Source organism: Zea mays, chromosome 5 (assembly GCF_902167145.1).
Source record: "Zea mays cultivar B73 chromosome 5, Zm-B73-REFERENCE-NAM-5.0, whole genome shotgun sequence".
Taxonomy (NCBI): domain Eukaryota; kingdom Viridiplantae; phylum Streptophyta; class Magnoliopsida; order Poales; family Poaceae; genus Zea; species Zea mays.
The window spans coordinates 88201009-88220265 of NC_050100.1; the positions used below are offsets into that span (position 1 = coordinate 88201009).

General features: G+C 41.4%; 2 protein-coding genes across 5 annotated transcripts; one reads left to right on the forward strand and one right to left on the reverse strand.

Annotated features, from left to right (window-relative positions):
- The first annotated feature begins 1063 nt into the window (after nt 1-1063).
- LOC100382848 (uncharacterized) lies at nt 1064-6776 on the forward strand. Of its 4 annotated transcripts, none has more exons than XM_020553499.2 (8): nt 1187-1422; nt 2392-2617; nt 2698-2832; nt 3305-3521; nt 4271-4457; nt 4645-4829; nt 5570-5707; nt 6300-6776. In XM_020553499.2, exons 1-8 carry the CDS (start codon nt 1257-1259, stop codon nt 6426-6428), a joined length of 1383 nt encoding a protein of 460 aa, XP_020409088.1. In that variant the 5' UTR covers nt 1187-1256; the 3' UTR covers nt 6429-6776. The 4 variants fall into 4 exon arrangements, with proteins under 4 accessions (XP_020409090.1, XP_020409088.1, XP_020409089.1 ...); XM_020553500.2 differs by having other exon boundaries at nt 1188-1422; nt 4660-4829; nt 6300-6755; NM_001175544.1 differs by having other exon boundaries at nt 1199-1422; nt 2392-2626; nt 6300-6751.
- LOC103628328 (ALA-interacting subunit 3) lies at nt 6570-9698 on the reverse strand. Its single transcript, XM_008648547.4, has 8 exons — nt 9163-9698; nt 8495-8553; nt 8326-8400; nt 8132-8245; nt 7888-7958; nt 7466-7766; nt 6995-7284; nt 6570-6868 (listed from the first exon to the last, which is right to left on the reverse strand). The coding sequence occupies exons 1-8, from the start codon at nt 9245-9247 to the stop codon at nt 6814-6816; spliced, it is 1050 nt and encodes a 349-aa protein (XP_008646769.2). The 5' UTR covers nt 9248-9698; the 3' UTR covers nt 6570-6813.
- Between the last annotated feature and the right edge of the window lie 9559 nt (nt 9699-19257).

The window sequence follows — 19257 nt, forward strand, 5'->3', positions numbered from 1 at the left end:
GGGAAGGCTCCATCAAGGGAGTCCAGCTAAAGGCAAGGAGGAATCCCCTCCCCGTGTCAAGTCACATCAGAGTGGCGATAAGAAGAAGAAGAAGATGAAGAAAGTGGTCTACTACGAATCAGATTCCGCTTATTCACCCCCCTCTAGGCGACTTTCAAGAGTACATATGTAGACATGTTGTAAGTAGGCAGAGAAGACAAACATGAGCTAACCATTTCCAATTCCCAGCTTGAGATAAGAATTGCAAAGTAGAAGAAAGCCTTATTGTTTATCAGTGGTGAGAAATCCTCGATCTTTGGTTTTGTGACACCCAAAGGTAGCCCCAAATAGGTAAAAAGAAAAGTCAGTGTTTGATAATTAAAAGTTCGAGCAAGATGTTCTAGTTTCTTCTGAGAAATGTTAATTGGGTAGACATTTGACTTTGCATAATTAACCCTAGGACATATTGATTCAACAAAAGAATTCAGAGGTGCTTTGAGAGCAAAGAGTTACTTGGGGCAGGCTTCCATGATAAGAAAAGTATCATTAGCATATTACACTTTTGGGAATCATCACCATCTCGTTGTCTCAAAGGAAGTTCTAACAAACCAATATTCTTTGCTATGATTCGTCAGAAAAAAGGAATGATAAGAAAAAGGAACGGTAGCTAATTTTTTCTTTATAACATGATTTTTTAGATTATGCTTTGTAGAAGATCTGTAGCCAAAACAAATAGAACTAACAATAAGGGGCCACCTTGTCTCTCTTCTCTTACAATGAAAGGCTTTCCAAGACACTTCGTTTAGTCGAACCTAAGTGCCCAGGCTCGTTATCGACTTACTGTAAGACTATCTCCAAGAACTTATCTACCCTCATCTCTATATTCAAACTACACTTTACAAACCATGCACTCTACAGTGTAAAATAATGTTTTGAGTGACCGTATGAATGAACTAGCAAACACGGTCTAAGCTATCCATTTTTCTCTAAGACCCTTATGTTGTAGTATTTGTAGAATGACATCATACTCCACCTTATCAAAAGATTTTTTAAAGTCTAGCTTCTGAATGATCATTTATCTTTTAAATTTATGACAAAGATGCAAATATCCCAAGAAAATCAAGCAGGCGAGCTTTCAAGTGCAAAACCATCCAAAACTTTGTGGTGTGCGGGGCCAATAAAAGGGCCCACCAATCGCAGCGGTGGCAGTCGAGCAGATATCCACCTGCAAGCAAGAGACTCTGCAGCCATCTGGGCGAAAACTCAAGCACGCGGCGATGCTGCGCCTTCGCGCTTGCGGCGGCACGGCACCGGCATCGGTGCCCGCGCTCGTCAGGTCCCGCCTCTCCAGGAGATCCTCCTCCGCAGCCTACGCCGCCGCTACCGTCGCTTCCGCTTCCTCCTCTTCGTCCACCCTGGAAGACCTCGCCGCCGAGCACAGAGGTCGCTCCTTTCTGTTTCACATATCTCTGCCTATCTCTGCCGCATACTGTCGAACAGTTCTCGCGCCCCAGCTTCATCCCATGTTGTTGCTTAGAGCTAGCGCCGATTTGTCTCCTTCACCTCATTGTGTGGTGCGCGGCGCGAGCGGAGTTAAATCCCGCCAAGAAGATGGCTTGGTGTGCCTACCAACGCAACTGGCAACGGCCATGTTGCTTCCTGTTTACTGAAATGCAAGGGGAGAGTGCATTGCTTTCAGTTTTTACGCAGCAGCGAAATTAAGTGCTAGGTTTATGCGGGCGAGGCGTCTGATTGTAGCTTACTAGCTTCAGCTTATAGAGCATCTGCCAATAAAAGGTTCGCTCCTGTAAGAACTGAGAACTGCCTTTGCTAAGATTGCTTCTCTTATGGGGTGTTGGTTTGAGGAACCACTCCATCCAAAATGAAATGGTGCATCATGGGTCCATTTCTCAAATTTGGTGGGATGACTTCATTCCACATATTAGTACTAATTAACTAACTATGAGGAATAAGGTGGTGATGTATCAACTCATTTCATTCCACAAACCAAACAAAAAAGTTAGGAGTGAGAAGATGATGGACTAGCTCATTACTCAAACCAAACACCCCACTAATCACCAGGGACCGGGATTTCTTCCAATCCATCATATCCTTTTCCCCGGATATTTATTCAAAACTCTAGTGCTCCTGGGTGGCATATATATTTCGTGTCACTTTGTTATTTGATGCAACATTAAGAAACAATGGTACCAGCAGCATAAAAGTTATTAATAAATTTCTAAATCATTTTACAAAGGTCAGCCTCCTCCATCGGCTGGCTAGAGCTCATCTCATTCAGAAATTGGCGCACTGTAATACCAAACATCTTTTTGATTGGTTAATAGCTATCTGACTTAGTGACTTCACTTCAATTGAAGTAAAGACTAGCTTTAAACATGCTTCCTTGTTTAGGTTTGGCAAAGGTCATTTTAAAGAAGGGGAAGACCCAAATATTCCGAGATGGGAGCCCAATGGTGTATAGCGGTGCTGTTAATAGGATAATCGGTCGACCTCCTCCGAAATCTGGCGATATTGTTCTAGTAGCTGATGGAACAGAGAAACCTATTGGATGGGGTCTCTATAACTCTGTGTCTATGTTTTGTGTTCGGTTGATGCAGCTAGAAGAAGAGGCAAGAAGGTGACATAGGTACCAGTTTTTACAATCACCTACATTTTAGCAGCTCAAGCTGACATATTACTTACCTTCTTTCTTTTCAGAGATCCCACATGCGCACTTAATATGGAAAGACTGCTTGAAGCAAGGATTTCATCCGCTGTTGGTTTGCGGCACAGTTTGGGTCTCCCTTCAGCTGACACAAATGCTTATCGCCTCATCAACAGTGAAGGAGACAGGTGTGTGTTAAATTTAGTTACCATGAGAAGTTGGGACCTTGTTCAAGTCACTAAAGAAGTACAGTTTGTAGAGTTGTTAGTCTTAGTGTTGTTATTCTTAGAAGGACAGACCTAGTGGAGTGGTGAGAGTTGTCTTATTGAGTCACTAGGTCACTGGTTCGAAGGAGCCTCTTTGCAGAGAGAAGGCTTGTCTCGGTTTATCCCTTTCTCAGACCCCTTGGTTTATCCCTTTCTCAGACCCCTTCATATGGGAGCCTGTGGCACTGGGTCTGCCCTTTCTTTTTAAGCTAAGATCTTTAGATGAATAATATGTTGGTGTGCCTCGAGTTCTCTTGGTTGAGGACCATACTGTTCAGCATAAAAGTATTAGCTTTACTATATTTTCTTAGGAACACGATGGCTTTATATTGTTGTTGACTCAGTTTTATTGGAAACACATCTGAAATTTCTTCTCACTGATTCTGAGTTGCAGATTGTCTGGTCTAATAGTGGACATCTTTGCTGATGTTGCTGTCATTGCTTCATCTGCTGCTTGGGTTGAGAAATATAGGCAAGAAATACAATTTCTTGTTAGCAAAGTTAATGGCGTCAGCCATATAAAGTGGAGGCCATCGACAGATATTTTGAAAGAAGAAGGATTGGATATATCAGAGCATAAGGAGCCTGCTTCAACATGCTCAACTGTCAAGGTGGACCTGTTGACTTAGACAAGTTTATGATTCAGTATAAATTGGTCTTGATAGTTCATGTTATAGGTTTAGTTCTCTCATAGTTGTACCTTACCGTACTCATTGAGTTGGCAAGATGGTAATTAGATTGACGCGAAACATAGGAACCAATGTGTCTCTTACGGCTTTGCTGCCAATATGGCTGCTGCTTGCTGAGGAGGAGGGCCAGCTTTGGGCAATGGCTGGAGCGCGAGGATCTCCTTCTTGTTGGCCCTTGTTCCTAGTGGCTAGGTCGTTGGTATATGTAAGAAAAGGTGTGTATGTCATTTTGTGATCCAATGGTTGTGTGGGGTGTACCTAGGGTTCTTTACTATCTTCCTTTTTTTTAATATAGTGATACACAACTCTATGAGTCAGACGTGTTTGGGGGGGGGGATGCAAGTGTGTGCGATGTTGTATCATCCATGGTATTGTTTTGTGTTAGAGTGGACATACTAACCAATTCAACCCAAAAGCTTAATCTGACGAGAGAAGGTAATCAATTCACTTATACACTTCAACATCCCCACTCACGTGCAGTTAGAGAGAAAGATGTAAACATGGAAATAAATGAGTGGAGACACGAATAAAGCCTCTGTCAGGATTCAAATTCGAGACCTCTGACTTTGATACAATGTTAGAGTGGACACACTAACCAGTTCAGTCCAAAAGCTTAAGCTGATAGGAGAAGGTAGCTAATCCACTTATACACTTCAACATTTTATTTTCAGGTCATGGAGAATGGCATTGTCTACTTAGTCTCATTAGAGGGTCAGAAGACAGGGTTTTATGCAGATCAACGGGAAAACCGCTATATCATATCATTACTTTCAAAGGATCAAAGAGTCCTTGACCTTTGCTGCTACAGTGGCGGCTTTGCTCTTAACGCAGCTAAGGGTGGCGCTGATAATGTCATTGGTGAGATACTTTAAGCTGATAAACATCTTTCAAGTGCTTTTCAAGTTATTTACAATTGAGTTTGGTGGGATAGCATCGTCAGTTTGAAAGTTTGACACCGAGATATATATTTTTTGGTAGCCTCCTTCCTATAATACTCTGCTGGATTTCCAGTACAAAATATTTCAATCAATGTAATCATTTTCAGGCATTGATTCATCAGGATCAGCACTAGACCTTGCCAATGAGAATATTGTTCTCAATGAGCTAAACCAAGGAAAAGTCTCATTTGTAAAAGGAGATGCAACTACATTCATGAAAGGAGCTATCTCAGAAAATGAGCTATGGGACTTGGTAATCCTTGACCCTCCAAAGTTGGCGCCACGAAAGAAGGTATACATAATTGCTTCCTCTGGGCCTGGAGGATTAACTTGTTAACATCTAGTTTGACTTGAAATGAATCTATGTTTCATCTGTGCATGTGAACGTGGAAGCATGGTATATACAGTGTTTATGGGTTAACAGTTCATGACTAACACGTGAATCTACTCAATTTCCCTCTTTCTTAGTCCTTTTTTTGTTGCATTTATGTGACAGACCTTGTGTTGGCGGCTTCCAAATATCTGGGGTCTATGAAAGTAATAACTGGGGCAAGCCTTACCCCTGCATTTTGTAGAGAGGATGCATCAAACCCAGGACCTTTGGCTCAGTGAAAAAGCTTCTCACCACTACGCCAGGCCTGCCCTTCGCATTTATGTCGTGCCAATCCAACAGAATTCCCTATTTTATTTCCCCAAAAAGTCCCGTTTCTTTCAGTTTTTGGAATGAGATATTTACGAAATCCCCATGAATAGAATAAAACCTTGTTTTCATGCTATTTCCATAAGATTCCTCTTAAACATGCCATGAGCTGCAGCCAATCCTTTGTCCCAATTTCAGGCAGCTGGTACATATTTACTCACACTAATATTATCTAATCAGGTGTTGTATTGTATGGGATAAAATGGTTATGTTGTACCCCTTGCAGATGAAATTATGGGCAGTGCCTTCTTAGAGCTTATCAAGTCATGGTCTTGATTCTCCTAATATCCCTTTTCATTGTTTTTGTTGATGGACACCTCTTGTATTTGCAGGTGCTACAAAGTGCATCCGGTATGTATAGAAGCTTGAACGCACTTGCAATGCAAGTGGTGAAGCCAGGGGGGTTACTCATGACATGCTCTTGTTCTGGAGCTATGACCCAAAGTGGCATGTTCCTCAAAACCATTCAGGTATCACCAGTTCTGGAACTTACTCATAGCATAACTACTCAACATACATATGTCAAACTATTTCGCATCTGCGAAAATAAAATAAAAAAGGGTTCTGTTACCGCACAAAAGAAAGGTTATAGTCCTCCCAGTATTAAGGGTGTGTTTGGTTTGACTTTTGGCTTTGGCTTTTACCCCCTAAAAGCCAAAAGCCAACCAAAGGGGTGGATCCAGGAAGCAGCTTTTTCTAAAAGCCGACTTTCTCGTAGTGCAAATCTGAAAGCACCCCTAGACCTGCTTTTAGTGGCTTTTCGGATGGAACTGTGAAAACATATATCGAAGAATTTTTAACGACTTTTAGTGGCTTCCACCAAACGATTTTTAGCTTTTTAACAGCTTACAGCCTACAGCAGCTTTTTCCACAGCTCACAGCCCACAGCAACTTTTTTCACAGCCACAGCCCAACCAAACAGACCCCAAGTCTAAGTATCTGGTGTGACTAAAACAAACCAGAGAAATGGCTCTTTTATGTTCTTTGCATCCATATTGACAATTGTGTTTGTTTTGTCCACAATCCACATAGATGCTCATTACTGCTTACTACTGTCTTTAGGGTGCCGCATCAATGGCTGGCCGTAAGGTTACGGTCTTACGTCAAGCTGGGGCAGCATGTGATCACCCTATCGACCCCGCATACCCTGAGGGCCAGTATCTCAGCAATTACTTGCTGCGTGTGGCATGAAAGTTATGAGTTCAAAGCAGAGGCAAGTTTGTAGTTGTTGCAGCGCGCCTGACAAACCTTCGACGACTGATCACTTCTGAAGAGCTCAAGTTCATCTCATACCTTAGTCATGTAGGTTAGATTTAATTCTTTTAAAGAAGAAGAGCAAAGCATCGAAACTGACATTAACTTCTGATTATACAATTTTGGAGAACATAAAGCTATCTGTTTCAGTTTAATGTACAATCTGTGCAAGGATGGATCCAAAGTTGTCGCACGTATACACATGCCTACTCTGTATGTATTCTACACCAATGCTCATGAATAAAAATTCGATGTGGTACAAGATACATCTGAACCATAAATGAATTTGTTGTCCGTGTAAACATTTAACTTCAAAACCATATCAGCGACCTAAAGTGGGTCTGTTCCATGACAAGTAGTTGTTATCTCCCATTTTCCTGTGAGTGACCAGAAGAAAATCACATCAGTACTTCAACGCAGCAAGAAGTGAGGCAACCAGATATGTCCTGTGGCATGTTGATATTGATGTAACTGCAATCTATGAGAACTAGAAAACCACTAACCTTGGTTTTATCAAGTATAGCAAGGTGAATGCAAATGCCAAAACGAAGCAGATTCCACCAACAGTGAGATATGCAAGGCCCAGAAAATCGTTCTTTCCACCAATCCAGGTTGCAGTAGAAAGCACCAGCTTCTTCTTGCCACTGAAGCTATAGGTGTTGTAGTTGTTCTCCAACTGAACTGTAATTGTATCGTTTTCCTTGAGATCAACATGTATCCTACCATACAGCTTTCTGAATGTTGGAAGCGCTGCAGTCCGCATCCAAACAATAAGGTCCTCTTGTTCACTCAACTGCTCAGAAGAAAACCGAGTTAGGGACATCAGAGGCGAAAGGTACCCTAAATGATTGAAAAGGGATTATCTTAATCAATCTACTTGATAACTACCGTATGCTAAAAGCATAGTTTCCCTATGATGTGCCCACCGTTTATGCAAATAAATGGATGATACAGAGCAAGATCCATGACCATACCGGGATTTTTGGATTAAGTATTTTTCCACCTTGAAGAGGTCCTTTCTGGAAGTTCGTGGGGAAGACATCACTCCCAAACTTGTGGTCTCTGTCACTCTTCCAAGAGATGTCTTTCTTGTCCACTCTCAAGGTTTTATTGTTGTGGATGAGGGTATATGTATCATTGAACAGGCTCCATGCAATAAGACCGCAAGGCACAATTGGCTTTCCATCTACTGTTTTGGCCTCGGGATCACAATTGGTAGTGTCACTCGCCTTACTTTTATCTCTTAGTTGTGCGTCGTTACGGCTCTTGACATACCTGAATGTGATTAATGTTTCAGTTAAGTAGGAAAAAAATACATCTTAAAGAGCAAGAAGACTTCTCACTGACAAAGTTTAAAACAATGAGAGAGAGAGAGCATTGGCTAAAGGTTACATACCTCCTATGATTCTGGTAAAAGTTATCCAGCTGATAATATACAAAAATCGGTTGTTTCATATCCTTTGTAATCTGAAGACCATGTGATCAAATATTTCAGCCAATTATTCATTTGATCTTATGCCAAGATGCATACTTGTAAAGTAACTGACATGTATACTGTCGCTAGTCAATGTTGTTTCTACTATAGTTTTTCCATTCCCAAAATTTCAGGTTAGAAGAATACATCTAGATAATTTCATTACCGTCAGATTTCTTGTGCAGGTTTTTGGTATACTATCATTCTGGATGTAAGCAAGCTTCTCAGTGACATTAGCAGGGATGCATGCGTCATCATACCGATCAACGATCTCGACAACCTGCAGTGGAGAAAACAATCAACATAAGCAAAACGACGTAGCTTATATTTCAAACCAAGCAGATAGAGTATTCGTCATACTTGATGTGAAGCTCGCAGCGAAACAATACCGATCGGGACAAAAATCACACCAACAAGAACAAATACTGAAATAACCTGTGTAACATAAGAAGTTAAGCGCACAACCATTTGTGGGGTTTGGTGTAGGGAAGCTGATAACAACAAGGGAAATCTGTACTATTGAGCTCACCCATTTTGGAGTAAGAATCGGCTTGCAAGCTGGAAGCTCCTGCTGCGTAAACTTGGAATCTGTTTGCACAGAAGGACAACGTTAGGAATCACTAAATTCCAGCGAAGCTAATGGGTTTTTGAAGGAAAACCAGCGAAGCTGATATGAATATATTATCTTTTCAAAAAATGAATTTATGAAAAGCAGGATTGTCACTTAAACAAATTGCAATGTTTTGTTGATCTCGTGAAACTCTCAGCTCCCAGTCGAAATAATTAAAATTTAGTCACTTGAAACGTTGTCTCCTTATAATTATCATTGTGTCTATGAATTGTGGGTCGATCTGTCTATGAAATGTAGGTCTGATGGTAATTTGTGAACGTGTTCAGTTGTAATGGCAAATATCATTCTCTTGCTCCCAGTCTTCCACCCATATTATCATCTAGTATTAACAAAGGCAAAACATGGACTCAAAAGTTTCTCTGCCATATCACGAGATTTCGGCACTTATTTGAAATCACACCTCACAAGGCTATAAAACTTTTATTCAAGCACAAAACTAACAAACAGCCAGCCTACAAATACCCAAAAGAAAAGGTTCTAAACCCCAAGGAAAACAGAAAGGAAAGTAGAGAGAATACCCTTGATGAAAGCCTAAAATAGAGATAATATCAGGAAGACGATCTCACACTTGGGCTTCCTGGAGTTCCTCCTGGGCTGCGCGGCGCCATCCCCGGATCCGACGGAACTCGACACAGCGGCGTGGCTATCCATTCCACCAGCCGCCAAGAAACGATCGCCTCTACCTACCTCTACCTGCCGCCCAAACGGACCTCGCCAAATCGCCGGCGGCCGGCAGCAAGAACCCAAGGAAGCACAACGAAAGGAACGGCGTCGCTGGCTCCGCTGCCTCGCGATTTGGTGGCGGGCGGAACGAAGGCGAGGTGGGGAAAGAAGTAGAAGTGTAGAACCCAGAAGGAGACGGGAAAAAGCTGCGTCCTTGCCGGTGTGCCCCTTCTGCGAAGGTTTGTGGAAGGAGGGGGGTGGTTTGACTATAGAAGAGGAGGAGAGAGGGGGAGGTGGGCGTGGTGGTGGACTGGTGGTGGTCGTGCTACCCGCGTTGAGGTTGAGCCGGCGGAGATGACCAACTGACCAAGGCAAGGGAGGACCGGAGGAGTCGAATTGTCCTGCTTTTTTTTTTCTCTCCTGTATGTGCGTACATTTTTTTTTCCTAACAAACCGCCTCTATGAATCTGCTAGTTACTCGTGCTGGTGCTAAACCCTATGATAACACTAATCATTCACATCAAAACAACTAAAAGACAATATGATTCTGTTTAGTTCGGCTGTGGATTCCTGAAAATTTGATTCTGTGATCTATGATAACGTTTTTGAAAAAAAAAATTACAGGTAGTTTCAATTTCAACACTACTTTAGCTAATAATATTTGAAAGTACATCATAACACTCATTTTGACAGTAGTAGTTAAGACTGCAGACCACCTTTGACATCTGAGTAATCACCTGAACCACATAGTAAAACTACAAACCACCTTTGACATCAAAACATGTGATCTAATCTTCATATCACAATGACCTAAAGTCCTAAACCTTACAATAGTAACACCACCACATCTCTAGTTATTAATCGTGCATTCTCTGGTTGACATTCGTACGAAGGATAATCCCTACCACCAAGTCAAATAATACAAGCAAGAATATGATATGAAATAATATTAATATAGGTTAGGCTTGCAAGTTAGGGTTTCACAGATTGATCATTGATGAAACTAAATGGCGACAAAATATTCTAAGCAAAAACATACAATAGCGTTTACATTGTCACAGTACCCACGAATGCATAAGGTCGATACTCATTACTCTCTTAGTTCCAAATTTTAAGTCATTCTAGTTTTCTCTAAGTAAAAGTCATCTCGCTTTGACAAAGTTAAGAGATAAATATGTTAATATTTACAAAATCAAATAAATGTACTAGTGATGCATATTTCAAGCTTTGACTTATTGAAACTACTTTGAGACTCTATATGTGGACCCATTCTTATATAAACTTGGTCATTCCTACACCCTCTAACATTTCTTCTTTAGATTTAAGTAAACCATAAGTAATATAGATACATAATTCTCCAAAGGAAACCTAACATAGTGATAATTGAAGGAAATATTTTGAACCTTGTATCTCATCGTTTAATGGAGATGACTCATTTTTTTCTAAAATTGTATGAAAACTTTTAACCATTAATGGCATTAGTATCCATGGACACCATAAGACTCGATGTAAAAATCATTGTCAAGCAAATTCTTGCGGCACCTTTGGTGAATCTAGCTTGCCACACTACTTAACTCGTGAACCATCGAGTGGGGAACTCACGGCAACGAGATGTAAGTTGCTAGCAAACAACCAGGGAATATATCTCGTGTTACTCTTGCTTCATTGGTTTGTATACTACTCACCCTTGCATTTGCATTCTTATTTTGTTAGTATGGTAGTTACTTGTAGTGGCTGGTAACTAGAACTTGTTAGTTTTAATTTTAGCTTTCACTAGTTTAGTTGCTCTCTTTATTAGCTGTTGCTAGTTGTATCTCTCTTGCTTAATTTGTAGCTTGTTTGCTTGTGTGATATAGATTAAAAACCAACCTACTGGACTTGTGAGGAGTATTGCATTGGGTGTATTAGAGATAGAGCAAATAGCTGCTAGTAGGAATTCAATTTTTACTAATCAAAATTTGTGATAGTGTTTGTAAGTTTGTGGAAATATTTTTATAGGCTATTCAATTCCTCTAGCTATCTGGTCACTTCAAAGACATGGTGCATAGCTAGAAGTTCGTGCAAACTTAATTTTGTATACGAAATAGGAAAAATAACATCTTAGTGTAGAGTAGAAATGGGTTGATTTTGACTCAACTAGAGTTGACCTTTGTTAGGTCACTCACAACTTTCAACGCAGATATATGGCTCACTTGGTGATACCTAAATTTTGGTAAACAAATATGGTGTCTTCTCTACTTATTATTGTGTCCATGTTGTTTATGTTTACTCTTGGGTGATTCATCTTGATATATTTGTTCTTATGGTTTTTGTTTGTAAATTTTGCAAGGAATCAACTCATTGTATACCTAACAACATTTAATAATAAGTCGAATCAATTATATAGGTGTAATCTTTATCAAATTTTATGTTATACAACTTAAATTAGAATCCCTGACCTAGGAGGTTTGAAATTCAAAGTGTATTATCTATTGCAATTTTATATTCACCGCTGATGATAGACGACATCTCGGTGCTTTTAAATACAGTAGAATGACAATTAACAAAAATGCCAGATTATATCATTATTATTGTAGAAACATATTTCTTACTCTATAGTCCTTGTAACATCGTTCATTCAAGTTGTCTTTAGATGAATCCTTTGTATAAAATCATAGAAAATAATTTACTTTCAATGACACTTTTTTCCATATATACGGGGTGGTCTGATGTAAATCATTGGCAATAATCAATTGTTATACTTAGTTTGCATAGAGAAAATACCATTCATAGTTAAAGTCCATTTGAAAGGATGCAAAAAATTCTCAACCGACCAACGTTGTGATTGCATATGAGAAAACAAAACAACAATAAAAAGGGTATTTTGCGAAAGGGTCTCTAGCTGAGTTAGTTAGGTGGTCTGAGTAGCGCTCCTTAGATCCTAAGTTCGAATCTCAGTGAAAGCGAAGGCTGAGGTTGAAAAAGATCACTCGCTGGTTCCACTCTTTGTGTGCACATGAGATGGACTGACCTATAGGAGGTGGATCCTCGTGTAGGGGCTGGGAGGACTCAAAGCACGAGTAAAGATATGGTTTATAGGGGCAGACCCTCATGTTGTATGGGGTGACCTTTCTCGGTTAGCCCATAGGGGATGGACCCTCATGTTGTACGGGGGTAGGGATGAGAATTTAACCCGCAAACCCGATGGGTACCCGACCCAACATATATAGGTACGGGCACCCGATCCGAAGTTTCATGGTGTGGTTTTCTATTTCAACCCGCGGGTGACCCGCACCCGACCCGAAATTTGGTTTATTCATTATTTTGCGCAATAATGATTAACACACAATAGTAATTACTTTGAATAAGTAATTTGGTTAACGATTCTTGAAGTGTTTTGTTGTTGCTCAACGTGAGAAGGCTTAAAAGTCATAGATATAACTTAATTAGTACTAGCATTTAATTGTTTATAATGGAATTATTGTTTAAAAATGTACATTGAGTAAAAACCCCGCAGGTGATCGAAACCCAACCCGAAAACCGATGGATTTGGATGCGGGTTTAGAATGGCACCCGCGGGTGTGATCGCGAGAGGGTTTAGGTAAACTTTACGGGTTTGATCGCGGGCGGGTTTTTGTTCCACCCAACCCTAACCCGACTCATTACCATCCATATACGAGGCCAACTTTTGTGACCTTTCTCGGTAGGGACTTCTATTGAGCTTCTTCTTAATATAAAATACCATGGGACGATCTTTTCTTTACCGACCGAGTTTTTTATAAAAAAAATATTTTTTTAGAAAATGAAAAGGGTAAATAACAGGCAAACTTTGCAGCCAACTGGCCAATGGTCCATGGGCTCGACATTGCTCAAATCCACATCCCAAACTAGGGCTAGGAGACTTCGGTCCGATTTCTTTTTCCGCGAAGCACAAAACATAAGGTTGTCCATATGGGACAAAGGACCATACAACCACTCTCTGAAATGACACTTACGCCACCCGTATGGTTGCAGGAGAATAAATTAGTAATTTATTGTAAAAAATAACAAGTTTATACATTTAGCGTATCGATGGGCTTACATAATCCATGTTCGGACACACGAAGTGCTTCGCAGTGTCTTCGTTGATGACAGCACGATCTCTACAATCACATCGAGGCGGTGAGTCCATTCTTCTTTCTGTTGCTACCTCCTTCTCCGCATCCGTCATTAGTGGAGGATTCAGGGGAGGAGGTACCCAACGCTTAAAACGCTCATGACTAGTCCTTCCACACAACCAATTAGCGAAAAGAAGATATCGAGGGTCAAATTTATCAGGACCGTCGATCCACTGAAAAAAGAAACAGCTCAGGTGCTCCTAAAACAATGGAACGAAGCATCATTACACATCTAGTAAACAAAAAATTCGGACAATATAAAGTCACAAGTCATAAGCTACATACGTTAAAACCGCCACAAAGGTAGAAGCAGCGAGCAGCCGTGTCTGGATGTTTGGATTGACATACCCAAGCCAGTCTGCCACAGTCACAGTTAGACACAGGAAGTTCAGGAGGAACAGGAGCATCCTTACTAGATACGTCCGGATATAACTCCCGAGGACGACCTCTCTTCTGCCACAAGTCCACAACGCCTCCCGGTACATGTCTTTTATCTAAGAAACAATTATAATTAACATTTGTACCTAATAGACTTTATAATCGGTTTACACAAACTATCAAATCAAATGTACTCATCATATTAACAATACTATATATTCTAGGAGTGTTGGGGACTTGTTCTCAAATGCTATGAATTAAGAACAAGGCAAAATAAAATGTTAAATATCAAAGCCCTTCGTCCTTCGAAGCATTATTTCCCTTTGGATATAATGGATTTCGAACGAAGGTTATGAAGGTCACACCTTCATAATCATAATGAAAGGTAAGAGAGGTTCATACATAAAATAATATTATTACTTTGAACATTAATTCATTTCTATTTATTTTACTTATATAAACGACAACAAATTACAAATGTACCTTCGGCTTGAAGGAAAGTAAGGGTACAAACGTGATGCCAATGCCAAGTCAGCGTGAACAGTATGGGAGTATTGTTCATCTATTTATAGGCACGGGACGCAGCCCATGTAAAATTATATTAATGCCCTTTGCTTTTATCAATAACTCTATAGTAATTCTCCGAGGTCTAATTTGACTTTTCATCTTTAAGTCAGTTTCCCTTTTCTGCTGTCATGCCGAAGCTTTTCTGCACATAGCTTCGTGATCGTTTCATCCTTCGTCACGATCGTCTTCCATTTCAGTCAAGCTTCGTCTTGACCATGCTTTTGTATACCCGCAACCTGATTCCGAAGATACCTGCTCGCATACTTGGAAAACATTGTCAAATTATGTTTTTGAGGACCTTCGGAAGCCGAAGGTCCCCAACAGTAGCCCCTCGCAATATCAATTTGCTGTAATGATAAATTCATATTGCGATATGGACGAAGACCTTAAGCCGAAGGTCCGAAAAAACACCTTCTCTTTGCTAGAATAGCAACAGTCTTTGACAAGCGGGACCCTCCAGTTTTCAACGCGCTGGGTGTATAAATAAGAGCTCATCCCGAGTTTATTTGGCATGCTCTCTTGCCAACTGCTTTTACTCACCCAACTATTAGCCTGCGCGCAACAACACTTGCTTGGCCTTTTGGATTTTTAAGCTTCGGTTTCGAGAGCACTTTCTCTGTGTTTGCAAGGATGTCTGAGGATAAAAAAGCTGTTAGTGATTCGAAGCTAAGTCTTTCTGAGGAGATGCATCTGGGCTTTCTTCAATCAATGTCGAAGACTAATACAGAGAAGATTACTAAAGAAACTTTGGAGGGTTTGTCTGAAGATACTGGTGACAGTGACAGTTATGATGTAGAAAGTGGGGGCGAAGACTCCGAAGATCGACCGTGGCGACCGAGTCACACAGTCTTCGGCAAATCGAGCATTAAGCAGAGTCATATTGATACCATGAAAGGAAGGTATTTTCGAGACATGTCTATTGTGAGGGCGGATATTGGGGAGAAAACTGTGCCTACTCCCGAAGAAAATGAAGTCGTGGTATTCCGAAGCTTCTTGAAAGCTCGACTACGATTTCCCTTAAGCAGTTTTGTTGTGGAAGTACTGAAGGTATTTGAAGTCTACCTTCACCAACTCACTCCCGAATCAATCATAAGGATGGGCATCTTCGTCTGGGCCGTGAGGAGCCAAGGTTTAGAACCAAATGCTAAAAGTTTTTGCAACATACATGAGTTGTTGTACGAGACGAAACCTTGGGGTAAAGAGCAGTATCACAACAATTTTGGCTGCTACAGCTTCGGCGCCCGATCTGGGTCAAGTTGCCCCGTGCCAACCTTTCGGAAAAGATGGCCCGACAACTGGATGACAGAATGGTTTTATGTGAAGAATGATTTAAAAAATCCGGGAAGATATTAAAGGTATCATTATGCGCCCTGTTTGGCAACGCTTCGGTCTTCGGAGGCCGAAGGTGGTGATGGATGAAACAGCCGAAGAATGCCAAAGAGCCTTCGGCGCAGTGTGCTCTTTTATTGGGACAAGGGATTTAATGCAAGAACATATTGCCTTCAGAGTATGGCCACTTGCAGATGATAGTCGCCTAGAGGGGGGTGAATAGGGCGAAACTGAATTTTACAAATATAAACACAACTACAAGCCGGGTTAGCGTTAGAAATAAAAATGAGTCCGCGAGAGAGGGTGCAAAACAAATCGTAAGTAAAATGAAGAGTGTGACACGCGGATTTGTTTTACCGAGGTTCGGTTCTCGCAAACCTACTCCCTGTTGAGGAGGCCACAAAGGCCGGGTCTCTTTCAACCCTTCCCTCTCTCAAACGGTCCCTCGGACCGAGTGAGCTTCTCTTCTCAAATAACTTGGGAATCAAAACTTCCCGCAAGGACCACCACACAACTGGTGTCTCTTGCCTCAATTACAAGTGAGTATGATCTCAAGAAAGAATGCGAAAGAAAAGAAGTGATCCAAGCGCAAGAGCTCAAATGAACACTACAAATCACTCTCTCTAGTCACTAATGCTTTGTGTGGAGTTGGAAGAGGATTTGATCTCTTTTGGTGTGCTTTGTAATTAATGCTAGCTCTTGTATAGTGGTTGGAAGCTGGAAAACTTGGATGCTATGAATGGTGGGGTGGTTGGGGTATTTATAGCCCCAACCACCAAACTAGCCGTTTGGTGGAGGCTGATTGTCGTATGGTGCACCGGACAGTCCGGTGCACACCGGACATGTCCGGTGCGCCAGCCACGTCACCAAAGCCGTTGGATTCTGACCGTTGGAGTTCTGACTTCTGGGCCCGCCTTGATGTCCGGTGCACACCGGACATGCACTGTTCAATGTCCGGTGCGCCAGTATGGGTGTGCCTGCCTTTTGCGCGCTTCTGGCGCGCATTGAATGCGCCTGCAGGTGACCATTGGCGCGAAGTAGCCGTTGCTCTGCTGGTTCACCGGACAGTCCGGTGTACACCGGACATGTCCGGTGAATTATAGCGGAGCAGTCGTTGTGTTTTCCCGAGGCTGGCTGGTTCCGGAGGCCGCTCTTCCTTGGAGCACCGGACACTGTCCGGTGTACACCGGACAGTCCGGTGAATTATAGCGGAGTGCCTCTGGAAATTCCCGAAGGTGACACGTTTGAGTTGGAATCCTCTGGTGCACCGGACACTGTCCGGTGTACACCGGACAGTCCGGTGCCCCCAGACCAGAGGTGCCTTCGGTTGTCCTTTTGCTCCTTTGTTGAATCCAATATTTGATCTTTTTTATTGGCTAAGTGTGAACCTTTTACACCTGTATAACTTATACACTAGAGCAAACTAGTTAGTTCAATTATTTGTGTTGGGCATTTCAACCACCAAAACTATTTAGGAACTAGGTGTAAGCCTAATTCCCTTTCAATCTCCCCCTTTTTGGTGATTGATGCCAACACAAACCAAAGCAAATATAGAAGTGCATAATTGAACTAGTTTGCATAATGTAAGTGTAAAGGTTGCTTGGAATTGAGCCAATATAAATACTTACAAGATATGCATGGATTGCTCCTTCATTTTTAACATTTTGGACCACGCTTGCACCACATGTTTTGTTTTTGCAAACTCTTTTGTAAATCCTTTTCAAAGTTCTTTTGCAAATAGTCAAAGGTAAATGAATAAGATTTTGCAAAGCATTTTCAAGATTTGAAATTTTCTCCCCCTGTTTCAAATGCTTTTCCTTTGACTAAACAAAACTCCCCCTAAATGAGATCCTCCTCTTAGTGTTCAAGAGGGTTTTGATATATCATTTTTGAAATACTACTTTCACCCCCTTTTGAACACAATAAGATACCAATTGAAAAATACTCTTTGAAAAGCTAAGTTTTTGAAATTGGTGGTGGTGCAGTCCTTTTGCTTTGGGCTCATACTCTCTCCCCCTTTGGCATGAATCGCCAAAAACGGAATCATTAGAGCCCTCGAAGTACTTTCTTCCCCTTTGGTCATAAATAAATGAGTTAAGATTATACCAACGACGAAGTCCTTTTGCTCTCTCCCCCAAAGATGGAGAGTGGCACGGAGCGACGGCGAAGGATGAGTTACGGAGTGGAAGCCTTTTGTCTTCGCCGAAGACTCCAATTTTCTTTCAATACACCTATGACTTGGTTTGAAATCAGCTTGAAAAACACATTAGTCATAGCATATGAAAGAGACATGATCAAAGGTATATAAATGAGCTATGTGTGCAATTTAACAAAAGAAGTTCCTAGAATCAAGAATATTTAGGTCATGCCTAAGTTTGTTAAAAGTTTGTTCATCAAGAGGCTTGGTAAAGATATCGGCTAATTGATCTTTAGTATTAATGTAAGAAATCTCGATATCTCCCTTTTGTTGGTGATCCCTAAGAAAGTGATACCGAATCGGCTATGTGTTTAGTGCGGCTATGCTCGACGGGGTTATCCGCCATCTTGATTGCACTCTCATTATCACATAGCAAAGGGACTTTGGTCAATTTGTAACCGTAGTCCTGCAGGGTTTGCCTCATCCAAAGCAATTGCGCGCAACAATGGCCTGCGGCAATGTACTCGGCTTCGGCGGTGGAAAGAGCGACCGAATTTTGTTTCTTTGAAGCCCAAGACACCAAGGATCTTCCCAAGAACTGGCAAGTCCCCGATGTGCTCTTTCTATTGATTTTACACCCCGCCCAATCGGCATCCGAATAACCAATCAAATCAATTGTGGATCCCCTAGGATACCAAAGCCCAAACTTAGGAGTATAAGCCAAATATCTCAAGATTCGTTTTACGGCCGTAAGGTGAGCTTCCTTAGGGTCGGCTTGGAATCTTGCACACATGCATACGGAAAGCATAATATCCGGTCGAGATGCACATAAATAGAGTAAAGAACCTATCATCGACCGGTATACCTTTTGATCCACGGACTTACCTCCCGTGTCGAGGTCGAGATGCCCATTGGTTCCCATGGGTGTCTTGATGGGCTTGGCATCCTTCATTCCAAACTTGTTTAGAATGTCTTGAGTATACTTCGTTTGGCTTAGGAAGGTGCCTTCTTGGAGTTGCTTCACTTGAAATCCTAAGAAATACTTCAACTCCCCCATCATAGACATCTCGAATTTTTGTGTCATGATCCTACTAAACTCTTCACATGTAGATTCGTTAGTAGACCCAAAAATAATATCATCAACATAAATTTGGCATACAAACAAATCATTCTCAAGTGTTTTGGTAAAGAGCGTAGGATCGGCCTTTCCTACTTTGAAGCCATTAGCAATAAGGAAATATCTAAGGCATTCATACCATGCTCTTGGGGCTTGCTTGAGCCCATAAAGCGCCTTAGAGAGCTTATAGACATGGTTAGGGTACTCACTATCTTCAAAGCCGGGAGGTTGCTCCACATAGACCTCTTCCTTGATCGGTCCATTGAGGAAGGCACTTTTCACGTCCATTTGATAAAGCTTAAAGCCATGGTAAGTAGCATAGGCCAATAATATG